Source organism: Dermochelys coriacea, chromosome 2 (genome assembly GCF_009764565.3).
Source record: "Dermochelys coriacea isolate rDerCor1 chromosome 2, rDerCor1.pri.v4, whole genome shotgun sequence".
NCBI lineage: Eukaryota > Metazoa > Chordata > Testudines > Dermochelyidae > Dermochelys > Dermochelys coriacea.
Genome location: NC_050069.1, coordinates 10,295,534 through 10,322,679, shown reverse-complemented (window position 1 = coordinate 10,322,679; position 27,146 = coordinate 10,295,534). Strand labels below are relative to the sequence as shown.

General features: G+C 46.3%; 1 protein-coding gene across 11 annotated transcripts in view; it reads right to left on the bottom strand.

Moving 5' to 3' along the window:
- Positions 1-27,146, bottom strand: part of PTK2 (protein tyrosine kinase 2) — a 391,237-nt gene that overhangs the window by 195,516 nt on the left and 168,575 nt on the right. For all 11 annotated transcript variants that reach the window (XM_043507295.1, XM_043507291.1, XM_043507296.1 and 8 more), the window contains one exon: positions 24,735-24,822. In XM_043507295.1, the coding sequence (XP_043363230.1) occupies positions 24,735-24,822 (88 nt within the window). The remainder of the gene's footprint in view (positions 1-24,734; positions 24,823-27,146) is intronic.

Genomic DNA, 27,146 nt, shown 5'->3' with positions numbered 1-27,146 from the left:
TTTATCTGTTTCCAAACTAAATTGCTGTAGAAATTCTTTGATGTTGTCTAGAATCAAGTACTTTGTCTCAAACTGTGCTATAGACCAGTATCTAGATCAGCCTTTTACACTGGCTTTCCAACCACATTTCAAGTCAGCAAGAAATTTCTCATAGGAAATATCCTCCATTTTTCCAGGAAGATGATTTAAAGATAAGAAGTGATCTATTTCTCACTTTACTTCTGTGTCTACGACCCACTTATACCAGACTGTTTTCTAACAAGCACAGTTCTGAGAAACTGCTTTTCGTGCAGAGGAATACCTGAGTAGTATATAGAAACTTTAAAATCCAGCTGTAATAATCAACACTACAGCATTTAAAAAAAACACATACAAATAACAATAGTATCTTTCTGCACCACAAATACAAGGCAATCTAGAAATCAGAACTAAATTAATTTAAAGAAGCAGGGGTGAGAGGAGAAGATGGCTATACTTCGTCTTTGTAAAATGTCTTTCATCCAAAGATGTCAAGGTACTTCACAAAGGTAGACTGCAGATTCCTGGCTAAAGTGAAATCAATGTTAAAAATCACAGCTCTTTATCAACTGTGATCCATTCCCAATCACGGTTGATACACATTATGACCACTAAAGCTCAGACAAAAATAGCTGAACTACTGCTGAGGCTGCCCAGCGTTCTCTTGCATCCAGATCAAATGTACCGAATGGTCTATTCAGCTTCAGAGTATGTCAGTAACAAACTAGCAAAATACAGTGTTTCTTTGATTATAGTTTTAGATCTTAATCTGGAATATAAACATATGGGAAGTAAATGGTGCAACTAATTCTGGCAAACTTAATATTTGTATAAAGGGACTCAGAGCATGAACTTTTTAATAGTGTACCTTGCTGTGAAACATCGGAAGCAAGTAAGAGAGTTTTGGAGTTGTATGCTCTTTTGTTTTTAGAAAGTAGTTTCCTTTATTTATATACATTATACTTTCCCACAACTCTGTAGATGCCATCTGTGATGCTGGCAGACCAGGTACCAGCTTATGTCAAGATCCTTAGGCTTCACTGAACACTGACAAATGTATAATTGGAAACTAGTCTGGCTTGCCTGTGTGTTAGCGTTGTTAAAATAGATATTAGATCTAAAAGAATGCATTTAGACTTTTTGGAATACTTGAAGAATGCTGCATGTATTAATCCTACTTATAATATCTGTATCCCGTGTTATAAGGGAATGCTTAAATGTTCGCTCTGTAACCATAAAAATGTTTGCTAAGGCTGTAAACTCCTACAGTCAGGAGAGAAGCATTACCAAGTGTGAAATATTAGTTTATCACATAACATTATCTCCTGCCCATCAGGAAGGACTACTGAATCCAAATGGGCTCCTGTGGAACAATGACTCTGTTTATTGCTTCCCTCCCACACGAAGAGATTACGTGCAGGAGTGTTTGTCCAATGATCCTGGATTCTGGGGTGACAGGGGACAAAAATCCCTGACAAGGAGAAACTAGATCTTTTACGCCATCTGGACTCTGAGGTAAAAAGATTGCTAAACATAAGCAAGAGATCCCCATGCTGCTTGGCATGGGTCAGTTCTAGAGGACATAGAAAACTGATTATAAAAGCTTATATTACCTTTTTAAATCTAAGACTATAACTCATTTGTGTTTGTATATTTAGCGTTTTAACCTTGTAAATAACTCATTTCTTTTCCCTAGTTAATAAGTCCTTAGTTTATTACAGGACTGGCTACAAGAGTTGTCTTTAATTTGAAATCTGAGTACAAGTGACCTGGGTAAGTGATTGGTCCTTTGAGACTGGAAGTAACCTGAATATTGTGATTTTTGGTGTAAAGTGACCATCTATCACACAGTCCATCTTGCCTGGATGCCAAGATAGACTGGAACGCCCAAGGGGATGGTCTGACACTCCAATTTAAGACTGCTATAGTGCTTTAGGAGTTCACAGTTTTTACTGGATGGGTGAAATCTAATTATAGAACATACAGCCAGTTTGGGGTTTCTGCCCTGAGCTTGGCACTCATGGTCACGAGCCATTCCAGACAGCATGACATTCCTAAGAATCCCAATGAATTTCCTTGTATGTTTGACTGATACTTAAAATTTCTGATTTTATAGCAGGGGACTCCAGAGTATAATTACAGATACTTTAATATCAGTCTGAACGGCTGACCTAATTTTCATCTACTGTCTACACTATCATTTATGTAGGCAAAAATTATGTCAGTCAGGGTGTGAAAAAACCCACCTCTGAGCGACATACGTTTTGTGGGTGTAAGTGGGAGCGTGCACAGCACTTTGTCATTGTGAGAGTGTTTAACACCATTATAAATGCTGGATGCAAAGCGGGGTTTGGGGTGGAGGCTGACAGCTCATGACCCCGACATGTAATAACCTCGCGACCCCCTGAGGGATCCCGACCCTCAGTTTGAGAACCCCTGCATTAACAGAACAAGTCAACTGCAAGGCGACATACAGCAGAACCTCACAGTTACGAAGACCAGAGTTACAAACTGACAGGTCAACCACACACCTCATTCGGGACTGGAAATACGCAATCAAGCAGCAGCAGAGACCAAAAAAATAAAAAAAAGTAAATACAGTACATTACTGTGTTAAACGTAAACTATTAAAAATATAAAGGAAAGTTTAAAATAAGATTTGACAAGGTAAGGAAACTGTTTCTGTTCTTGTTTCATTTACATTAAGATGGTTAAAAGCAGAATTTTCTTCTGCACAGTAAAGTTTCAAAACTGTATTAAGTCAATGCTCAGTTGTAAACTTTTGAAGAACCACCGTAATTTTTGTTCAGAGTTAAGAACAGCCTCTATTCCCGAGGTGTTCATAACTCTGAGGTTCTATTGTAAGTACTTTTCCTCCTCTCCTCCCCATTTTACCCAACATAGGGAAGTTACACCCTGTGCCCTAAAATTTTTGCTGTACTTTGTTCTATATGAGTACAGGGCCTAGCACAACTGGGTCCTGATTCAAGACTAGGGCTCCCAGTACTACGGTAATACAAATAAATAACAATAGTAGTTTCAGCTGGAAAATGTGCTGTCCTTTCTGTCCTAATCTGTTGCGTAGTATTACTGGCAACTGTTGGATAGTTGCCACATTTCACAAAATGTTGAAAGCGCTAAATGAATGTATAGTGAGGCAGTCACCGCAATAGAATTATTTAAATTTATACCACACAAATATCACAGGCCAAGGGTCATTACCTTTTCATGGCCACAGATGCCAATTCATCAGTAGTAACTAGTGTAGCCCCTTGAGTTTTCCTCAGTAGCCTTCCATTGAAATCCTGCATGGCTGGTATCTCAAGATTCCAGCCTAACACATTTGGGCTGCAGAAAACTTAGGCAAAAATCTATGGTATTAGTCTTAATTTTCTCCATTCTTCTTAAAAAATAGACTGCTGCTAATGTCATGAGTACTTTACTTTTCAGGAGCCACTTTAATGAGTTGTTTAAGTATTACACCAACAACTTCTAAAATGTGATGTCTTTACCTCTCCACTACATGTATGTGCCTCCTCCCACTGTGCCCATCTGATAATACAAGATTCATTACATGCGGCAAGTCTACATTAGGGAAAATTTAAGCCTCAGTCTTTTCTAGGAGAGTTAAAAGCACAGATTCTGTATTAGGATAACATTAATCTGCCATCTGCCCTCAGCTGCTGCTGCTCCTCCTCTAAGGTCGAAGTCTCTGTATTAACTGGAGTTGATCTTTGACATCCCTCACTTATTTCACAAACCCCTATGTTAATAATAAGGACATTAGAGATTAGGAAAAAATCAACTCTTGACAAGGTATTGTTTGAGACAGAATGGCTAAAAATTATCCCTTCTGTCAGGGTAGGCAGATCTCCAGATGTCGCTGTAATATATGCTGCTGCTTCTCAAATCTTTGATAAAGTAGGACTGTACACTTGGGAACCATATAGCACTAAACCTATGGGACATGCTCTGCTAACTACTAATTTTATACTGTTCCCCTCCCCCATATTTAAATTATCTTTTCTAGTTCAAATAAGCATCAAGACCAGTGTGATTCACTATCGCTCAATTTCTTGCCTGATACACCTTTCATATAGTTAATCTAGTATCCTGAATAACACAATACTCATCTTGCTGAAGATCTTTCATACAAATGAAGGATACTGTCTATACAACATGAATGTCCATACAGACACAATTGTGTTTCCAAATATGTTGTATCTAGGACCTTTAAAAACATGAAATTTGGGAAAAAACAGGTAATCTTTAACAGCTGATTCAAGCTAGACTTGACAAAGTCCCATATTAATTGGAATTAACATTGTGCTACTGTCATGTATATCTTTCTCAATCAGTGAAAAAGCCTAATATGATACACTTCGTGTAAATTCTGACAACTCAAGCCACTAGGCCAACTTCTGACCTGGTGTAAATAGGCACAACTTTAAAATCAAAGCCCGCATTTGCCCCAGGATTGAATTTGGCTAGGAACCTAGTAAAGAGCAGATAGATACACATTAGTCAGACTGCTAGTATATTGCACAAACACTGTGTTATTGGAAAGCAGAGATGTTTTATACAGAACATGAGAGGTATAAAATAGCTTATATTACTATATAAATCAAATTTTGGTGAGGAAAGGCAGATGGGGTTTTGAGATTGTTGAATTGCAAAATTCCTACCGTAATGTTTATTTTCCAAATATAATGATTAATTTATACACTTTAACCTCTTCAAAAAGGTATTTCACTTATAATTATCCTTATAAGCTGTTAGCAGCAGAAAGATGATGTTTAGTTTGATTTATCTTTTTCGTTTTTAAGCAGCTGCAAGCCTCATACTTACGAACACTTCCCTTTAGGGCATACTTTGTGTGTCAGCCATCAGCCCTTTATGCATATCTCTTTTATGGGATATCAGTGCTGGTCATAATAGAGAGCTCTTCTGCAGATGTCTTTGATTGGCCTTGATTTTCCTCATAGCTTTTATTGTCATCAAAGTAAGTCAATTGGTCCAGGCCTTCTATTTTTATCATCACCAAAGTTAAGAGATGTTATTACTTAATTAGGTTAAGCAGTCCTATTCCCTGCCAGCACTGCTATTTTTCAATAGCCTACAGCTTTTACAACTAAGCTTTATAAAAAGCTTTAACAAAGAAGTTAAGTAATGTTAAATCTAATCTGAAATTACTGTAACATGCAGAAATAAATATTGTAAATGTTTACAAACTGTTTACTTTAGATGATACATTTCTACATCACAGTGAAAGAGATGCTGATTTTCATTTCAGAAATAGAATTATAAATATTTTAAGAGCTTTAAAATTATATTGGTTCGTGATATAGAGATTGTTGTAAATGAACAGCTAAAAGTTCAAATGAGGCTCTGCAACTGTTAGAAACTTCACTTCTTCATACAATTCCATAATGTTGTTTCCAAAAATTAATTTGAAAAATACATATCTTGATGATTTTTTAAAAACAAATAAACACCACTGCTCAATCTCAAAACCAAATCACATGTCACCATGCTGGATAGTATATTGCTTGATCCCTCAAAAGTCTACATTTGAGAGCAAGGGCATATTTGGGAAAAAAATTATCTGAAATGCTAATTTAACCCCCAGTGACTAGGACTGGCCTAGGAATATTTTAAGAGGGAAATACATGGCAAACACTGTGTTAAGGCATAACTGGTGAGTAATGAGGTGAATTACAAATTATCTTAAAAATGACAAATTATCCTCAAAGATCCATAATCCGATATTCCTCTACATGCATAGCTTTGACTATCATCTTTATAATGAAAACTCCCAAACTATGTCTCCCCCAGACCAAGCATCCATCTCACGGTTTCCAACATCTAATGGACGTCTAGCCAACACCCTAAATTTAACATGACGAAAACAGAACTCTTGATATCAAAGGCAATGGGAGAAGTGGGATGCTTGGGGAAAGAGCACTATCATCCCTCTCGTCAGTCAGCCCCATACCTATGGGTTAACTTTCACTCGTGCCTCTTTCTTGACATCACATCCAAACCCCAGTTGAAAGAGATTTTAGACCCTTTTACCAGCATAGGAAAGCCACAGGCCAGCAGGAAGTAAGTAAAGGTGGGGCAGAGCCACAGGAAACCCAGCAGGCAGTCAGGAAAGCTAGACAGAGAGCCAGATAGGTTGCTCTTACGTTTTTATTTTGCAATTTCCTAAGGGACAGTCGGTTCAAAATGGTTTTAATTGCTGCTTCAGTGTGCTATAAAGGACATCTAGAAATAAACAGTGTGAGAGAACAAGTGGCACAATCAAATATTTCTATCTCCGCTCTGCGTTTTACTGAAAGATAACCATCAGCCCAGCTATAAGCAATTGTTGCTCAACCTTCTTTACGCCTATTGAACTGTAACCTGGTTCTATTCTATAGCCAATACAGATCAGCAAAGAGTGGATTTGGATATTCTTCAATACAGTTTATATGGAGAAAAATATTTTTCTGTTAAATTACTAACTTCAAGTAGGAGACTAACCTAGATGGGTAATTTTAGTAAAATATACTTTAGAATTGTAAGGATAGAAAAATCAGGAAACCTAACTTTAGATCAAGACTGAAATGTAGTCATTCATTAAACTCCACAACTCATGTCAACATTTTACACAGCCAGAAAGCCAAGAAGTTGAATGCAAGATTACGAAGAAATTTTTTTAGAGAGAAGCATGCGAAACAGCAGTGTTTACACTGTTACTCATCAGAGCACTTTGTGCTAGCATATGTGTATTTGAATAACAAATCAAGTCACTCATGGGGTAAACAGTCAAACTGCACAGCATTTAACAGCAGATGCTGAGCCTGCTTCTAGGAGGTAAAGAAAAACTTTCTGACAATCAAATGCAGCTGTTTCAGCGTGCACTGTGAACCTGGTTTCATGCTTGGTATTATTTGAAAGCAGCCATGGATAACGTTACATTGAACAGTAAATGAAACAGAGTTTGCTATTCTGAATCAGACCACTGGTTTGTCAAGTTCAGCCACTGGCTATGGCCAATAATCTGATAGTTCAAAGGCAACTCTCTATACCTTCATGAGCATAATGCACCTAAGCCAAACATGCAATGGCGAATAAGGGAGGGTAGGGGTGTCTTCCTGACCACTATAAGCAATATCTTACCATGAAAGACTGAGATTTAATAATTCTTATCACAGCTAGTATAACTGCAAAAACTGATTAAAATTCTTAGCACTAACGTAGAACTTTATAGGCTTGATTCAGTCTAGAGATACTTCAGTTTTCTCTACATATCCCAGGGCACTGAGCCACTGGCAGCAAACTATCTGCCTGGATTGATCCACGATGATTCAAAGACACTCACAACTCATACTCTGCCAGGACCTGGAGCCAAAAGGGGTGTACCAGCTGCTCTCTGAGAAGGCCTGAGAGATAAGCTGAATCATGCATGGTGTTTCAGCAATTAACTATTGCTACCTTCCCCGACAGAAAGACAGGGACAAATCCCCTCTGGAGTTCAGGTACAAATGTAACCCTACGTAACTAAAATACAGTGCAAAATAACCTACAGAAGGAAAGACAAGTAAGTAGTACAATCCCCATTATACAGATATAGAAACAGATGGATAGACTATTAAACTAGGCTTAAAAATCATCTGTGTCTTATCTACGCGTCTGTGTTTTATGCCAAAGCTGCTGTAGCTGGGCACCTCTCTGTGATCTCCACTCCAGCAGGGGGCTTTCAGCAGAGAGACTTCCTGCTGGGGCAGGCATTCAGCAGGAAGTCTTTCAGTTGAAAGCTCCCTGCTGGAGCAGAGGACAAAAAGAGGATCTCCCTGCTGGTAGATAAGGAAATGGGGCTGAGGGAGCGACAGGTGCATCTTATCTTTATAATGGAATGGTTTTTACCAAGGGCAAAGCCTACATGTAGCCAATATTTGGCTGAAGACAACAATTTTAATGAAGTTAAACAGAAAAGGAAGAAAAGTAGAGAGTACAAGAATAGTAACATTTTGTTTGTATTTTTTTTTTATCTTCATATTACCATGGAAAGTCCCCAACCACAAGGTGTCACTTGTTTTCAAGTGTTAGTATATAAAAGTATGAGACCAGGAAAATTCAAGAGACAGTTAGAAAAGAAACACCTGGAATAAGTAAAGGGGGGCTATAACTTTTTCCTTTGGAAACAAGAAGAATTAAAGCGGCAAAAAACAATTTCTAAAGAAGCAACTGTCCCTCAAAAAGTCTTAGAAGCATCTTATGCTGTAGCTATGTGAATTGCAAAACACAAACAAGCACATACCATTGGTGAGACCCTACTACTTCCAGTAGCAATAGACGTGTACAAAAGAACATGGGCACCAAAAAGCATTCCTATGCCAAACAATACCATCCATTAATGCATTGATGACCAGGCAGAAAACATCCAGAACCAGCTGACAGAACAAGTTAAAGAGTTAGTATTTTGCATTGCAGCTTAATGAATCCAGACACAGGCAACATGGCTCAGCTTCCGTGTTATGTGAGATTTGTCAAAGAAAGTACAATAGCTGAAGGACTTTTATTTTGCAAAGAAATCCCAACCCAAACAACTGGTAAGGAAATGCTCAAGATCATCAATATATTCACAAAAAGAAAAGGAGTACTTGTGGCACCTTAGAGACTAACAAATTTATTAGAGCATAAGCTTTCGTGAGCTACAGCTCACTTCATCGGATGCATTCAGTGGAAAATACAGTGGAGAGATTTATATACACAGATACACAGAGAACATGAAACAATGGGTGTTACCATACACACTGTAAGGAGAGTGATCACTTAAGATGAACTATTACCAGCAGGAGAGCGGGGAGGAGGGGGAGAAGAAAACCTTTTGTAGTGATAATGAAGGTGGGCCATTTCCAGCAGTTGACAAGAACGTCTGAGGAACAGTGGCGGGGGAGGTGTGTGTGTGTGTGGGGAGGGGGGAATAAACATGGGGAAATAGTTTTACTTTGTATAATGACCCACCCACTCCCAGTCTCTATTCAAGCCTAAGTTAATTGTATCCAGTTTGCAAATTAATTCCAATTCAGCAGTCTCTCCTTGGAGTCTGTTTTTGAAGCTTTTTTGTTGAAGAATAGCCACTCTCAGGTCTGTAATCGAGTGACCAGAGAGACTGAAGTGTTCTCCAACTGGTTTTTGAATGTTATAATTCTTGACGTCTGATTTGTGTCCATTTATTCTTTTACATAGAGACTGTCCAGTTTGGCCAATGTACATGGCAGAGGGGTATTGCTGGCACATGATGGCATATATCACATTGGCAGATGCGCAGGTGAACGAGCCTCTGATAGTGTGGCTGATGTGATTAGGCCCTATGATGGTGTCCCCTGAATAGATATGTGGACACAGTTGGCAACGGGCTTTGTTGCAAGGATAGGTTCCTGGGTTAGTGGTTCTCTTGTGTGGTGTGTGGTTGCTGGTGAGTATTTGCTTCAGGTTGGGGGGCTGTCTGTAAGCAAGGACTGGCCTGTCTCCCAAGATCTGTGAGAGTGATGGGTCTTCCTTCAGGATAGGTTGTAGATCCTTGATGATGCGTTGGACAGGTTTTAGTTGGGGGCTGAAGGTGATGGCTAGTGGCGTTCTCTTATTATCTTTGTTGGGCCGTCCTGTAGTAGATGACTTCTGGGTACTCTTCTGGCTCTGGCAAACCAACTGACCGCTATTCCTACCTACATGCTTCCAGCTTTCACCCAGATCACACCACACAATCCATTGTCTATAGCCAGGCTCTATGATACAACCGCATTTGCTCCAACTCTCAGACAGAGACAAACACCTACAAGATCTCTATCAAGCATTCTTACAACTACAATACCCACCTGCTGAAGTGAAGAAACAGATTGACAGCGTCTCTAACTATAGCTAAAGGATTTACAAACACTAACAGAAAACTATATTCACTATAATACAAGAATTAATTAGCTCGTACGAATGAGCAGCAGCAGCACTAGCTAAAGCATCAACAGTTCCAGCACCGTCACTGGCAGCAAGAAGGAACTGAGGGTAGGGGGAAACAGCAGCGCCCTATATACCACGGCATGTGCTTGCCACTCCAGCCGGTCCCCTATGGATACTGCTGAGGGAAAAAACTTTCAGCACTGGTGCATGTGGCCAACACACACACCTAAGTTGAATGGACATGAGCAAGCACTCGAAGAACCACCATGACTTTAGATTACATTAGAAAATGTTTGATTGTAAAATTATGTTTTTTTTTAAACCAGTTCGTTTCTGACTCCATATTTGGGACAGTGAACTCACCGTATGAACTCTAAACTCTCTGGGAATAATATTTCCTCTTATTATTTGTTCTCCACAGATTTTACTGAGTGACCCTTTTTATTCTGACTGTGGGACAGGAGGGACAGATATATCAGTTATAACTTTGAATTCAATCACGTGGCCTCTATCCATAGCAGGATAAAGTAATGCAAGGAGGCTGGGACTAGGAGTGAATAGGAGACTGGGATGGAGAGAGTCTAAAGGTGTGAGACTGGGTTTGGGATGAGACGCCTGAAAGGTGGAAACTGGGACAAGGGACCAAGAGTGGGTAAAGGCTTGACTGGGATGTTTGGAGGGGCCACAGCAGAAGGGGTCATGCTTGAGGTGAATGTGCAGAAGAGCCTGGGACAACAAGAGCCTAGAATGGCATTCAAGATTCCTGAATTTCCCCATTCCTCTATTGTTAGCAAAGGGAAAAGAGAACCTGATGAGGAGATTCTCTCACTGAAGTCCCCTTAGTGTCCAGCTTTATGGTCAGCAGAAAAGCAGTTTGTTTCAAAGTCAATAGTGGCAAAGCCTCCTTCGTAAGTTTTTAAGAAGGAACTCAGTGCAGTTCCGTCTGTATAGATCAGATCTGACTCATCCGAAAATATGTAAGTGTAATTATGGGCAGAATCTGGTCTTCTGAATCTATACTACTTTATAATGCATGAGAGAAACACTACATCTTGACTTGCAGAGTCAAGTTGGCATTTGCAGAGCTGGTAATTGATTTTTTTTTTCTTTTTTTAACTTCTAAACTGAGCAAATATGATATGCAGGTAAGGTAGATAAAATAAACATGGAGTCCCATGAGGCCATCTTTGTAGAGTCAATTTTCTAAGCAGAACTGTACTGGAATGTCCACAGTGGGATTAATGAGTAGGGAGCTTAAGATACAAACTTGCTGGCATGTGATTTATATTTCAAGCAAGGCGAAGCCCGTCCACCGCTAAAGGATCCCCCTCAGCCTAAAAGGGGGATCCACAGGACCGAGATGCCTAAAAAATTCCGGGGGACAACTAATGAAATAACAGGGACAGGAGCGCAGTCAAAGGGTCAAAAGAAGGGAACCGGACGGGGACACCGAGCAGAGAACCCCGGACAGCGCCCACTGCTCCTCAAAGGCGTCAAGGGAGTCAGAGGACGCCGCCCAGAGGAACCCTGCCCGGATACGTGAACGGACCGAGGATCGGAAATAGGCCCCACAGTCACAGGAGACTCCATCGGCCAACCTCCTCACTCTGGTTTTATAGATGGCCACTTTAGCTAGGGCCAAGAGGAGGTTGACCAGGAGATCCCGTGACTTTGTGGGGCCACGGATAGGGAGTGCATAAATGAGAAGGTGAGGGGAGAAGTGCAACCAAAAACATAATAAAATATTGGTGAGGAGCCGGAATAGGGGCTGCAGGCTGGCACACTCCAGGTATACATGTGCCAGGGTATCCCTCACGCCGCAAAAGGGGCAGGTGTCTGGGATTGAAGTGAACCGCGCCAAGTACACGCCCGTGCTCACGGCTCCGTGAAGGAGCCACCAACTGACATCCCCGGCGGGCCTTGGGACTAAGATGGAATATAGGCTGGCCCACCGGGGCTCCTCACCCTCCAAAGGTGGCAGGAGGTCCCGCCATTTTGTATCGGGGCAGGACACGAGGGTGCGGGCGTGAAGGGTGTGGAGCACGAGCGTGTAGAGATGTTTTCTTCGCGCGGTTTGAAAGCAGACCGGCTGCATCTCGTGCAGCCGGCTTCTAGTGAAGGGGTGAAGGGATCGGTTGGGTCCACGGGGCAGGGATCCAATTAAGAGGTCCGGCGGGCCTGGGGTAGAGGGTGGGCGGGGCGTGCCCTCGTGCAGGACCCGGTCGAGATAAACCCGAGCAGCGGGCAGCAAAGCAGCCTTCACCTCCTGAAGTATGCGCCGGGGAGTACAAGGTCTGGAAAGCCCCATGCGCTGAGCGAAGGTTAGGGGATCCAGCCAGCCTCCCCGGTCATAGTCCAGGAGGTCTCCGACTCTTGTGACCTCTGCCAGGACCAAACTCTGGCGCACCGAGCGGGACTCCGCCACCTGCACACGGAGCTGGGGGTTGTGTAGCAGGGGCTCTGCGAGGAGATCTGCCCCCTCGGTGGCCGCCATGGACCTGGTCGTTGTAAAGAGTTTCCAGGTCCGGAGGAGGTCCTGGTAGAAGTCCGGCAGCCCGGAGAGGTATCGCGGAAGACCTCTCGGATGGAGATAAAGGAGCTGCCGGTCGTATCGGAGCCCTCGGAAGCGGCACAGGAAGGCGTGCGCCAGTATGCTCCACGCCGGACTACCTGCACCATAAAGGAGCCTTTGCAGGGTCTGGAGGCGGAAGACATGGACCTGAGTAAGCAGACATTTTAGGCCCTGCCCTCCCTCCTCCAGAGGTAGATGGAGAACCCCTGCAGGGACCCAGTGCAGTCCTGACCAAAAGAACTCCAGAATCGATGTCCGGAGGTTGGTCAGGAAAGCCGGGGCCGGGACCAGGGTGTTGAGCCGGTACCAGAGCATGGATAGGACTAGTTGATTAAGCACTAGCGCTCTCCCTCAAAGGGAGAGGCACCGGAGTAGTCCTGTCCATTTCCGGAGCCGCTCTATCACCCCACCCTCTAAATTCTGCCAGTTCTCCAGCGGAGAGGGATGCGTGGCAGAAAGGTAAACGCCCAGATAGAGCAGCGGACCCGTGCTCCACCGGATGGCCTGAAGTGCAGGTGGGAGGGAGCTCGCCTGCCACCAGTCCCCTACCACCAAGCCAGAGCTCTTGACCCAGTTGACCCGCGCAGAGAAGGCTGCCGAATAGATGGCCTGGCAAGCCTCCACCCGCACCAAGTCGCCCGGGTCCTGGACCACGAGGAGCACGTCATCAGCGTACGCCGACAGGACCAGCCGCAGCTCCGGCTCCCGCAGCACCGACCCTGTCAACCTTCTTCAGAGGAGACAGAGGAAGGGCTCGATCGCCAGAGCGTACAGCTGGCCTGAGAGGGGGCACCCCTGCCGTACTCCTCGCCTGAAGCTGACCGGTTCGGTCAGGGTCCAGTTGAGCCTTACCAGACACTCTGCGGAAGCGTACAGCACCCGGAGAAAATTCACAAACCTGGGTCCGAATCCAAACGCCTGCAGAGTGCTCAGGAGATACCCGTGATCCACCCTGTCGAACGCCTTCTCCTGATCTAAGGACAGGAGGGCAAACGACAGACCATCCCTACACCCAAGTTCCAATAGATCACGGACCAGATATAGGTTGTCGAAGATGCTGCGGCCTGGGACGGTGTAGGTCTGGTCTGGGTGGACCACGTCCGCCAGCACGGACCCTAGCCACAGGGAGATGGCTTTTGCCACGATTTTGTAGTCCGTGCTGAGGAGCGAGATGGGACGCCAATTTCGTAATCGTGGAAGGTCCCCCTTCTTCGGCAATAAGGCCAGCACGGCTCGCCTGCACGAAAGAGGGAGGACCCCGCTCTGCAAAGACTCGGCCCAGACGGTGACTAGGTCTGGGCCCAGGACGTCCCAGAACACGCGGTAGAACTCCACGGTCAGCCCGTCCATGCCCGGAGATTTATTGGTGGGCATGCGACGGAGGGCTTCCGAGAACTCGGCCAGAGTGAGAGGCAGCTCTAGCCGGTCTCGGTCGCCCACGCTGACCATCGGGAGCTCCTCCCAAAGCACTCTGCAAGCATTAGGATCGGTTGGATCTGGGGAGAAAAGGCTTGCGTAGAAGGCTCTCGCCCTCTCGCACATCTCCACCGGATCCGTGAGGGGGGTGCCATCTTCTGCCAGTAGGCAGATGATATGTTTCTTAGCCCCCCTCTTTTTTTCCAGGGCGTAGAAGAAGCGGGAGCCGCAATCCATCTCCCGAAGGAGACGGATGCGGGATCGAACAAAGGCACCCCGGGCCCGATGGTCCTTGAGGGTCCGGAGCTCCTCCCGCTTCTCCCGGCACGCTCCGCAGAGGGGTGGATCCTCGGGGCTGGCGGCCAGACGCCTCTCCAGCTCTAAGACCTCCCGTTCCAACTGCTCTATCGCCCCATCCCTCCGTCGGCTGGCGCCCCGGGTGTAGTCACTGCAGAAGAGCCGGGTGCGCACCTTCCCTAAGTCCCACCACCGCCGCGCCGAGGAAAAGGCACGCCGCTGCCCTCACCAGGCCAGCCAGAACTCCCAGAAGGATGCCACGAAGCCCGCATCCTCCAGCAAGCTGTTGTTAAAATGCCAATAGGCCGGCCCCGGCCTCTCCGCGCAGAGGGAGGCTGTCATGGTGGCTATATGATGGTAAGAAAATGGGGCCGGCCGGATGCTGGAGGAGTGGGCTCGTGAAAGATGAAAGCGTGATAAATAAATGCGGTCCAACCGGGAGTGGCGCGACCGATGGGCCTCCACCCGGACAAAGGTGAACGTGGAAGTGTCATCCGGGTGGTGGTCGCGCCAGACGTCCACCAGAGAGTGGTGTTCGACTATCTCCTGGAGGACGGCGACAGCGGCCGGGCTCTGCTCGGTCCCCGAGCGGTCCCACTCCTCAAGGGTGATGTTAAAGTCCCCTCCCAGGACAAGGCACTCCTGAGGATCCAAGGTGCCGAGGAAGGCGGATGCCTGCTGTTAGAATTGCAGCGGCTCCGGGCTCGTTGCTGGGGCATAGATGTTGACGAGGTTGACTACCAGCTCCTCCATGCGGACCCGGAGGTGCAGCAGGTGACCCGGCACAACCTCGGCGCCCCCCAGCACCTCGGGCCGTAGGTCGGGGGAGAACAGGGTCGTCACTCCAGCCGTACGAACTGTGAGGTGGCTAAAGTAGACCCTGTCCCCCCAATCCAGCCGCCAGCAGTCTTCGGCGGTCGGATCCGTATGGGTCTCCTGCAGGAAAACCACAGAGTACCTCCCCTCTCGAAGGAAGAAGAGCACCTGGGACCTGCGGAGACCCATCCTACAGCCACGGGTGTTCAATGTTGCGATGGTAAAGGGTGCCATGAGGAGGGCTGGGGGGGATCCTCGCCGGCAGGGATGCTCGTGGCTCCCGGCGGGCCGCGCAGTAGTCCGTGACCCACCCCGTAGGTGAGTAAGGAGTCATGGAAGTGGCGGACCCACTGGTAGGCCGCGGCGCCCTGCCTCCCGGTCCTTTTACCCTCCCCCATGAGGGCCCTTGCGGCCCGGAGGATTTGATTAAAGTCCCCCCATCGCTGGAGGGCAAGCTGGACTTTGTTGCGGGAGCCACGGACGACTTCTAGAAACTCCCGCAACTCCTCTCGCAGCGCATGGGGAGCTGGGGTTATGGTCTGGTTACTCCCCGACGGGGCCCTTGGTACAGCCCCGTGGCCCAGCAAGACGGGCAGACAGGGTGCGGACCCCCGACAGGGCTCCTGATGGGTTGACCTGAATGCTGGGGCAATAGGGGGCTGCGGAGGGAGGATAGCAGCCCCTGGTGGGTCGGGACAGGTAAACACAAAAGCCACTCCCTGGGAATCATCTGTTGGAAAGGGGAAGGAGACAGTCCCAAGGATGGCAATAATATCTCGGGAGGTGGGCGGGATAAGGGCAGGGGCAGGGGTAGAGGTGAGAGTCTGGGTTGGGAGAGGGCTCTCACTGATGCCGGGCGCAAGCTCTCTGGTGGATTTGGCAGCCACGGCATCAGGAGGTGGACTTTCTTCTGTAGGGTCCTCTCCCGGGAAGGAGGTCGAATGCTCCTCACCAGCGAAGGATGCCCCTGGTGGCTCAGGTTCCAGCCGTGTGGCACGGGCCATCGCCTCAACTAGCTCGGCGTCTCTCAGCGGGGTGCCCTCTGCAGCCAGGTTGATGGAGGAGTCCAGGGGCTCCTTGGAGGTGGGAGCAGAAGCAACTGTTAGGGGGAGGGAACATGGGGAAAGGGGGGCTGGAGTGAAGTCGCCCAGATCGAGGCCCGCTGGCATAGGATCGTCCTCCCCCTGGGTGACCGGGGTCAGACCCAGGGCCTCGATCTCCTCATATATAGACGAGAAATTGTTTTCTGCTACCCCGGGATTCTCCCCGCCGGCACCTGACGCGACGGTTGCTTCGGGGCACACTGGGGTTTCAGATGGTGCCTCGGGGGTCTTGGAGAGGAGGAACTCCCATGGAGGGGAGATACTGCCTTCCAGTGCTGCCACGTCTTCCCCAGCCGGCTCTGGTGGATGGAACACACCCATGGGTACAGCGGAAGGCTCGGCATCAGTGCCCCCCTTCCTGGTCTTCCAGGGGGCCTCTGCATCAGATGGGAGGAGCGGAGCTCGAGCCTTCCGCTTGCCCCGCTTCCCCTGGACTAGGGCCCCGCCCTCCATGGCATCATCCAGGGGCTGGCTAGCAGGGGTTGTGTCAGGGGGCAGAGGTGATGGTTCAGGGACTCGAGCGGGTAACGGTGGAGCAGCACAAGGGAGGGAAGATTCCCCTTGGGACGGGCCCTCTCCCATGCTTGGCGGTGTCCCTGCCGCACCGTCCTCCATAGGCCTCGCCAGATTGCAAACAGCGGGGGTGGGGTTCTCCCGCTCGTCTGGGCATAGTTGGGGAGGTGCCCCTTGGGCCCGAGAGGGAGCAATGGTGGACTGGGAAGGAGGAAGGGTGGTTTCGGGCGCCGGGCAGCAAGGGGTGTCAGCGATGACGGGGGCGGTGCCCTGCCGGGGCTCGGGGGTCCCGGATGCCCCTCCTTCCCGGGCCAGGGGGCAGTCCCTCCGGATATGCCCCATCGACCGGCAGAAGTAGCACTGGGCCTCCCCCGTGGAGTAATGCACCCGGTAACGGGCCCCCTGGTAGGGGACTAGGAAGGACCCCTCCAGTGCCTCTCCGTCACGCGCCGCCGGCGGCAGTTGAAGCTGCACTTGCCGGCGGAACGAGAGGACGTGACGGAGGGCAGGGTCTTTGCAGCCCAATGGGAGAGGGCTGATGACAGAGATGGGCTTCCCCAAGGTAGAAAGGGTGGGTAACAGGGCGGCATTAGGGAGAAAGGGAGGGACAGAGGTTAGGACCAGGCGGACGCCCAGGTCTTCTAGCGGCTCTATGGGGACAAAAACACCCCCTACCGCCAGGCCCTTCTCCACCGCCTCCTGGGCGGCAGCCTCCGATGTTAAGAAGAAGACGACCTTGCCATACATTTTGGAGGCCGCCACAATGGCCGTGGGCCCCAGCACCCTCGCCAATGCCCGCACATAGGTCTCCACGTGGGGCGAGGCGGGCACCAGGAGGCAACGAACGCCATGCTTCCTGGTCATGGTGGGAAAGGGGCCCCGGCCGCTATAGATGGTAGCGGAGGTGGTGGGCTGGAGAAATGACGTAGCGGCAGGTGGGGGGGGGGCTGCCGCCACCTGGGCGTATGCTCTGGGGGCCGGGGGAGGGACACCTGCAGAACTGGTGGAAGGAACAGCGGGGAGGGGCGCCCCAACTGGAGATGGGGCCGGGGCATTGGGGCAGCCCTTGCCATGAAGGGCCTGGTCTTTTTAGCGGGGCCCTTCCCCTTCTTCTTCCCCTGGCCCTTCCCGCCGGCTGGGGGGACTCCCCCCGAATCTGAGGGGATGAGAGACGTGGCAGCAGTGGAGGTCACCCCGGTGCCCGTCGCTGCTGGTGCCCAGCGGGGGTGGTGGCAGATGGTTCGGCAGCGGAGGTAGAAGCTTGGGGGGGGTGACGGAGGAGTAGGTGGGGGAGGGGGAGCTCGGGCTGCTGGAGGGGTCTCACCCGTCTCATCCCCCGCCATCACGAGCAAGGAGGAAAGGCGGGACACCAAAAGGAGGAGGGGAGAGGGGAAGCAGGTCGACCACTCCTCCCCGCTAGGCTGCAGGCAGGGGAGGAGGGCGCCAAAAGGGGTGGGCTGGACAGGGGGCAATCAGGGGTTAGGGGTCAGTCACCGACACAAGGTGGAATTCCGGCTCCTCTTGGTGCACTAGGGGAGGGGGGGGGGATACAACAACATTGAGGGTGCAGTGAAGAGGGTTGCAACTAAAATGGGGAATTGCACAAGCGCATGGGAGGGGGCATGGGCACACAGAGCGAGGGGTTAAGCAGTCTGGGGGTAGAACAGGGAAACCAAGGGGCTAGCTTCAGAGGCTGGGGCGGGGCAAACAAACAAAGGCTGCAGAAGGAAATGGGTGGGGTAGGCAAACACACTGAAGCAAGTAAGGGGGGCTGGGGCAAAAGAGGAGGCAAAGCAAGTGGCAAATGGGGCAGGTAGTAAAGGGCAAAGCTGGGGGGTAGGCAGTCCGGGGGGGGCACATGCACCCACGTGCACTTGCACAAGTCTTTGTAAGCTGGCTGCTGCTTCTGGCCCAAAGGGTGGAAAATAGGGCATGGCAAGCCAAGCAAGCAGCTGAGGCCAGAGGAAGGAGCTGAGGTGATGGTATACAGCCAGTGGGGGTGTGGAAGGGGCAGTGGTGGTGGTAGTAGTGGTGGGGGTTGGGGGGACACACAGATGGATTGGGGGGCAGCTCCACGCCACACCCCGTGTCCCTGGAAACACAGTCAAGACCCCCACCACAAGAGCACAGTTTGGAAATTACTCAGTCTTAGGCCCCCTCCACGGTGGTCTGCAGAGTCTCTAGGTGCTGCCCCACTGGTAGATGATCCTCTTCTTCTCCTCCTCGGGCTTCAGCAGCTCCAGGCAGTGGCCTCTGCAGCAGCAGCTCCAGGAACTCCAGGTGGTGGTCCAGGCAGGCAGAAAGGACCCCTCTCAGGTGGTGGTGGTGTCCACAACAGCAGTGGCTGGGGTCCCTCACTCCTCCTCTCTGGGGAGTGGGCTAGCAGCCCCCTCCCCACCCCAGGGCTGCAGTTGGAGCAGTAGCAGCACCCAAGAGTGGGGGGTCCAGCAACCAGGTAGCAGAGAACAGGGTTAGGGGTGTCTGGCCCAGCCAGGGGAGCAGCTGGAGCAGCAGGGAGAGCTTAGGTCCTAGCAGCAGCAGGAGTAGCAGCTTCCCATCTCCCTCCAAGCTAGAAGGCTATGGGAGAGCACTGGGAGGGAGAGAGAGATTCACTCCAGGCTAAACAAATCCCTGGTACCAGGATCAGTGAAATGGAAGCTGCTCCAGGTCAATTAAGACACCTGCAGCCAATTAAGAACTTTCCAGAAGGCAGGGAGAAGGCTCAGTTGACTGGGAAACCTGAAGCCAATCAGGGGCTGGCTGAAACTAGTTAAAAGCCTCCCAGTTAGTCAGGTGGGAGTGCATGTCAGGAGCTGTGGGAAGAAGTTGCGCTGTTGGAAAGGCTGAGTAGTACGCACCATGTCAGGCACAAGGAAGGAAGCCCTGAGGTAAGGGTGAAGTGGAGCTTGAGGAAGTGAGGGCTGCTGTGGGGGAAGTAGCCCAGGGAATTGTACATGTCATGTTTCTAAAAGGTCAGCTACCATAGCTGATACTATTAGGGTCCCTGGGCTAGAGCCCTGAGTAGAGGGTGGGCCCGGGCTCCCCCCCCACACCTTTGCCCCGTTTAATCACTGAGACTGCCAGACAACAGAGACTGTGCAAGGAAGGATAACTTCTCCTCACCTCCCTCGCTGGCTTATGATGAAAGTGGCTCAGTAGACTGTGACCCTTGTCTCTAGAGAGAGAAGGTTTATGTGGAGGGTTACAGTGAGCCTCTGTGGCTAGCAAAATCTGCCAGGAAACACGGGACCCACGGAGGCAAGGACAGTGCTTTGTCACAGCATTCATCAGAAAAGGCTACATAAATGCTAAATGTGAAGCGTCACAAATCCCTCACTTGTATAGCTAAGAAATAACGCCATAGAGAGGTACTCAGGCCCTTTGAGCTGTGTAGTACACATCCTCAGAAGCCAACAGCAGCTTGCCAATTTCACAAACCAAAATAACCAAAACCTCGCAGGTGTCAGAAATATAAGGCCACCAGAAGGGATTAAAAAGAAACAGCTGCTTCCTTCCCTTGACTCTAATTGTGGGATAAAAGAAGATAGCTGTGTTCTTATCAGGACTCTGTGAGAGCAGGTGGGTTTGTTATTCTAATAAAAGTGCTCTCCCCCCGAAAGAAAGAAAAGGGAAGGGAAAGTTGCTGGGAAGAAAGTCTTCCCTGGGTATCTCCCAAAGGCTGGTCAACTAGATGGCTGACTAGAGTTTATTTAGTATTTTGGAATTAGATATACACTTGATTGTCTAATGGGAAAAGGCAGCTTGGCATCTAAGACTTTTGTCTATGTATGGAATAAATACAAAAAGAGTTTGAACACAAATATCTATGGAAGGACACCTTTTGCTGGAAACTAAAACCAAAGGGGACCCAGGTTTTATTGTCCCAGAAAGAATCCTACGCAGCAAAATCAAACCACAGTTGTCCAAATACGGTCACCTTCAGGCTGAGAATAAGCATGGAAAGCCAAAGACTGCTTTTCTATCATCAAAATACCAGGTTCATTCTGAGAAGACACATGTTTGAACTGCACTTTGGGAACTCAAGATCATTACTGATAAAACATGGCAATACATTTCATTAAACTGCATTTTAAGAAAACGACATCAAGAATTATAACATTCAAAAACCAGTTGGAGAACACTTCAATCTCTCTGGTCACTCGATCACAGACCTAAGAGTGGCTATACTTCAACAAAAAAGCTTCAAAAACAGACTCCAACGAGAGACTGCTGAATTGGAATTTATTTGCAAACTGGATACAATTAACTTAGGCTTGAATAAAGACTGGGAGTGGATGTGTCATTACACAAAGTAAAACTATTTCCCCTTGTTTATTTCCCCTCCTACTTTTCTTGTAAACTGCTGGAAATGGCCCACCTTGATTATCACTACAAAAGGTCCCCCTCCCCACCCCCCCTCTCCTGCTGGTAATAGCTCACCTTTCCTGATCACTCTTGTTACGGTCTGTATGGTAACACCCATTGTTTCATGTTCTCTGTGTATATAAAATCTCCCCACTATATTTTCCACTGTACGCATCTGATGAAGTGAGCTGTAGCTCATGAAAGTTTATGCTCTAATAAATTTGTTCGTCTCTAAGGTGCCACAAGTATTCCTTTTCTTTTTACAATTCAGTTACTTAACATAATTGCACCAGGAGAACACAAGGTTTGCCATCCTTAACATGGGAGTTGTAGTGAACAGGATTAGTATGTTTATTTCAAACCCTAATTTGAGGTGAAAGATGACGGTGAAAGAGAATTCTCATTTTTTTTCTAATAAAAGGGCACTGATTTTATTAAATTTTCTTATATGTGATGTGACAGGGTGCTGGGCAAAGGGTTGCAGATTCAGCCCTCTGTCATGACCGCTCCTCGTTAGGGGAAAAAAATTAGAGCAGGCTGCAGGTAACCTGGCACTAATTGGGGAGGCGGAGACAGCTGCTACCTAATTAGCCTGGGGCAGCATAAAAGTCTCAGGGGAAGGAAGCCAGGGGAGAGCACGAGAAAAGGAAAAAGGCAGGGAATGAATCAGGAAGGTAGCTTTCCCTCCCTCCTGTCTGCAGATGGTGAAGGGTAGCTTGTACATGGTGAAACAGTGGTAGGAACAAGCCTGAGAATAAAGTGCACCAGTGATTACTAAACCTAGGGTCTCCGAGTGCCTTTGTGAACCTTGCAGAGGCAAAAGCCAAGGGGGCCCTGCCACACTCTGCTACAGTGAAATATAAAATTTTAGTAGGTTTACATCTTCCCATGAAGGTAAAAGAGTAACTTGCTCTGCACTTGCCCCACAGTTACTCCCTAATTTTTATGGGGGCATACACTAGGTTTTTGCAGCCCAGAAGAGCCGACTACAATAAGGATGTCTATAGTCCTGGCAGAAAAAGCCAGACAATGGTCCACGAGAACAGTTATACCTGCATTGTAAAAGGATCCTAAAACAAAAAAGTTTAGCTTCTGAAGAAATCAGTGGAGTCAGATTATTACTGGCACAGTGTAAAACAAAGTGCAGGTTCCTTCTGAGCTGTTCACAAGGGTGTCATTTGGAACAACGAAACACATCCCTGTTGTCACAACAAATTAAAACCAGTTCACATACAGATTTTATTTTCCCCCCCCCATTAGCCATACTCCTGGAAGATGACTGGTGATAATTCCAAGAAAATACAGCTTGGTAAGCAAACAGGTGTGATGCTAGCAGACCAGGTGCCAGTTTATGCCAAGGACACTGAGCCTCACTAAACACTGACAAATGCATAGCTTGAAACCAGTCTGGCTCACCTGTGTATTAGCATTGTTAAAACAGATATTAAGAATGTGTTATTTTTATGGAATGCTTGTAGGATGCTGCATGTATTAATCCTACTTATAATATCATCTGTATCCCAGGTTATAAGGCAATGCTTAAATGTTTGCTCTGTAACCATTAAAACGTTTGCTAAGACTGCAAACTCCCACAGTCAGGGGAGAAGCATTACCAAGTGTGAAATATTAGTTCACCACAAAAGTTATCTCCTCCCCAACAGAAAAAAAAGTTCTACAGACATCAAACAAGCCATTCTGGAACATCAGTGGACAAAAAACTTTGTTGATTGCACCCTTCGCCCATGAAGAGGAGACCTACACAAACGCTTTGTCTCCAGTTTGAATGCTGGGGGGAGAGAATACAAATCCCTGTTAATAAGAAATTGTATCCCTAAGCTGCTTGAACTCTGAGCCTAAGATTTCTAAACATAAGCAAGGGGTCCCCAGCTGTTTCGCTTGGTTTAGCCTTAAAGCTTGAATATTACAGCAGCTACTATCATCTTTTGAAACCTAAGACTATACTCATTTGTGTGTGCTAGTACGTTTACCTGTTTTAACCTTGTGTATGACTCATTTATTTTTCCTAGTTAATAAGCCTTTAGTGAGTTTACTATAGGATTGCCTACAAGCATTGTCTTTAGTGCAAGGCCTAAGATGCACTTGACCTGAGATAAGTAACTGGTCCTTTGGGACTGGGAGTAACCTGAATATTGATATGATTTTTGGTGCAAGGGTCCATCTATCACAAAGGCAGGCAAACTTTTGTTTTATTTCTCTAAAGGGAGTGAGCTTGTGCTTTTTTTTTTTTTTTTTTTTTTTTGCTTTCTTATGTGGGAAAAAAAGCCTGAGGCATTTTTATGGGTTCTTTTATTGCCTTTTAGTAAATCTTGGAAATACAAGACATGTCAAATCTGGCCTTCCTGCTTTTGGTGGAGATCTTCTGGGGAGGGGGTCTCCAGGCAGGGTGTATTGTGAGCTTGTACCTTTGCCAGAGGAGTGGAAGTGTGGAATCTTTTCTCAACACATTTATTAGTCATTGGAGTTGAAAAAAAACTTCTAAATACCATGGATAAAAATCTGTTCCCCTTTCAATGCTCCATAAAGATTCAAAAGGGGCACAAATGCATTTTCCCTTTTTACAGGTCACCTTTAAACTAATTACATGAATTAATTAGTTCTTTTTAGTGGTTGCAGCTACTGAAACACATGAAGAGGTGAGGGGCACTGTAACTTGTTACATGCATAATATAGGAACTTTGTATAATACATAGCTGAGAAAAACAAGGATCAGTATCAATTAAGTTATTTGTTAAACACTGACAATACTTCAGTGATGTGCATTATCAACATCACAGCAATCAAACAAATTGAAACAATTCTGTATGATAAGTAGACATCAGTATTTTTAGGGGCTGAGTTTTCATACATTGTTAGGGCCAGAAGGGAATATTATGATCTTCTAGTCCGAACTCCTGGAAAACACAGGCCAGAATTTCATCCATTAACTCCTGCAACTGGAGGAAACTATTTTTTCTACAATAGAGGGACATGTTTTCACTTAAATCTTGTCTATCTAAAGTTAGATACCTAAATCTGTACTTTGGCACTTAAATAACCGTCTTAAGCAACTACCTGTTAATTCAGACATCGAAGTATGGATTCAGATGCTTAATTTCAAACATTCATATCTGAAAATTGGGCCTAGATAACACAGAGACAGACAACAGCCCAAATCTGAAAATAAACTTGAGCCCTTAAGGACTGTTGTGAGGCTTAGTCTTTCAGTGCATATTTTTGTGATCACTGCTAATCATCATCATCATCATCAGAGGTGGAGATCTAGCTGCAGAATGCTTGAAAATCCAGAATACACCATTCTGTATTTAGGTTGAGCAATTAATACATGTACACGAACACATTAATATACATAAAAACAGGTCATTTAGTTATACTTTTAAATATAATGGAAACAAATAATTTAATAAAATGAGAAATATGAACAACAAACAGCCAAGTGAATTGTAAATTGCATCCAAGTTGTAAAAACATCTGCCAAAACCCCGCCCCGGAGAAGGTATTTTTCATCACTTCCCAGTGAGAAAGAAGTGACTGTCTCTTCCATATCTGTTTTATACACACAATATGATTTTTGTAATTTTCTGTTCCTGCAGCAACTTGTTCCCTGTATAAGCAAAACAAACTTTCAGGATTGCAGATGAGAAAATAAACAACAGTCAAAATAAATTTACCTGCTGATAGAAAAAATTTAGTGTTGGCTTGTCCTCAGTAAACTGATTCAGAAATCCTTTTGGTAAATATCGGATTCGCAGTTCATATCTAAAAAGAAGGAAAACAGGATTACATCCATAATGCAAGGAGACTAAATCTTCATCACTGTAGCTTTTAAAGAACAAGTTCGACAAGGACCTGTCCTGGATGGTATACGTCTACTTGGTCCTGGCTCAGCACAGGCGTCTGGACTTGATGACTTCTCAAGGGCCCTTCCATATGATTCTATGATTAGGATGTTTAAAAAAAAATCTAATACACCCCAAACCTCCGTATAATTTGCAAGTGCTTTTAAAATTTTATTAAAAAGCAATTACAGTTTAAATTTAAAAAAAAGAAAATGAGTACTTGTGGCACCTTAGAGACTAACAAATTTATTAGCGCATAAGCTTTCGTGAGCTACAGCTCACTTCATCGGATGCACTGAGCTGTAGCTCACGAAAGCTTATGCTCAAATAAATTTGTTAGTCTCTAAGGTGCCACAAGTACTCCTTTTCTTTTTGCGAATACAGACTAACACGGCTGCTACTCTGAAACCAGTTTAAATTTAATTAATTGAATGGGAAACCATCATTTTGACAGCCCAGTTATACTGAAGTTAAGAGGAAAAAGTATACCTGGTTCCCTTTGTTTACTGGGAACCCTCATCTCATTGGGGTGATTTCGAAGGACAGAGGTTTGGCAGGTCTTATGGGTAGGAAGCATGGGGAGGGGAGTAGTAGGTTTGAACCTGTTGCTGGAACAGATGATTATGTTTTCCTGATGGGCTTGCAGGTCTATACTAGTTCAAAGAGGCTGTTATTAGGACTGAGGCATTGACTTCACAGACCTGGATGGAGTGCCAGGCCCTGCTATAGGTGGTGGTAGCAGCTGAAGCTAAGATGATGGACTACTGGTCTGAGCAAGTAACAATTACTAGGTTTCTTGGTTAGCACACGCATGAATGTTTAATGCACAGCTGGCAAAACTGAGCACACAGGTGCTGTTCCAAGTGAAAATGGCAACTGGTATAGCCCATCAGGGAGCCACAACCTGTGCATTAGCAAAAGGGCTAATTTTCAGCTGGAAAAGGCTCCGTCTCTTATCAAATAAAGGTACTGCAATATCTATTCCTGGGACTACTTCAATGGAATTGTTGGGATTTACCTATAGGAGGATTTCACAACAGATAGGCATATCCCATATTAGGGTACTGAGGTGCATTTAGTAACTCAAAAATCTAAATTCCACCATGACTTTGCCACACCATTCAATTACAGCAGGAGGTCCAGAGAGGCAGGACTATGGGTCACTTTGATTTACTGGCTATGCCAGAGTTTTAGATCTCCATAAAGCTTTTGTTTATAAATAGTAAAACCATTTGGAAACTGATTGGATATTATTAATTATTGGTACTGCAGTGGCACCTAAAGACTCCGATTAGATGGCTCCTACCCTGAAGATCTTAGAATCTAAGTAATAATCTCATGCAGCGTAAAACCAGCATTATCACAAACACCATAGCATTTTAGCAAGACGGCCAGCTACATAATCTTTACTGTAATTAGAAACATTTTGAAACCATATATTTAATGGTTTTTGCACAGTGACAAGCTTTTGTTGTGAAATTTCATATTGCTGGTTTCAGCAGGATAGGAAAGGCTGCTTAGCAACTTATAGAAAATAATGTTAAGGATTGCAAGTTAAGGCACACGTACCTGACCAAGACAACGTTATTGATTAAAATCACATTAACTTGTTTGAACATGTAATGAATCCCAACCCCACAAAAATGACGAACAGTTACAGAATTTTGATTTGCTGTATTGCCTGTTTCTACTGTTGAATACTCAATCTATGGTGAATAATATATATAAATATTTTATTATATATTTAAAACTACGGATTTACAATACTCAGTTAATTTTTCTTGATATTTTGAGGTTCTCTTCAAAATCACAAAGTGCATGCTCAGTCTTTGACATAAAATGAAACAAACCTTTAAAAAAAACAAAAAAACAATGAATCTTCAGACTCCGAGATAAAAAGACAGCTGCATGATGCAAAGCAAGATATAAACAAAAATAGTCCTCCCCCCCCCCCCACCCCAACCAAAAACTTAGGCCACCCTGTAATATGTGTGGGTTCATGTCTGGAGACGCAAGGTAGTGTCATCCATACCTTGTCCAAAACCAGAAAAACTGAAGGAAGTTTATTTCTCCATTGGAAAAAGCCAAATCACCACTATGCTACACTGCTGAGTCAAATGTAGAACAAAGCAAATTTCCTGTTTAAAAAACTATTTCCCCCCTTTTCTCTCTCCTTGTCTTATTTTTCCATTCTATTGCTTGATGGAACTTCAGTCTTCATCCACATACTAGCTTTCTAGATTT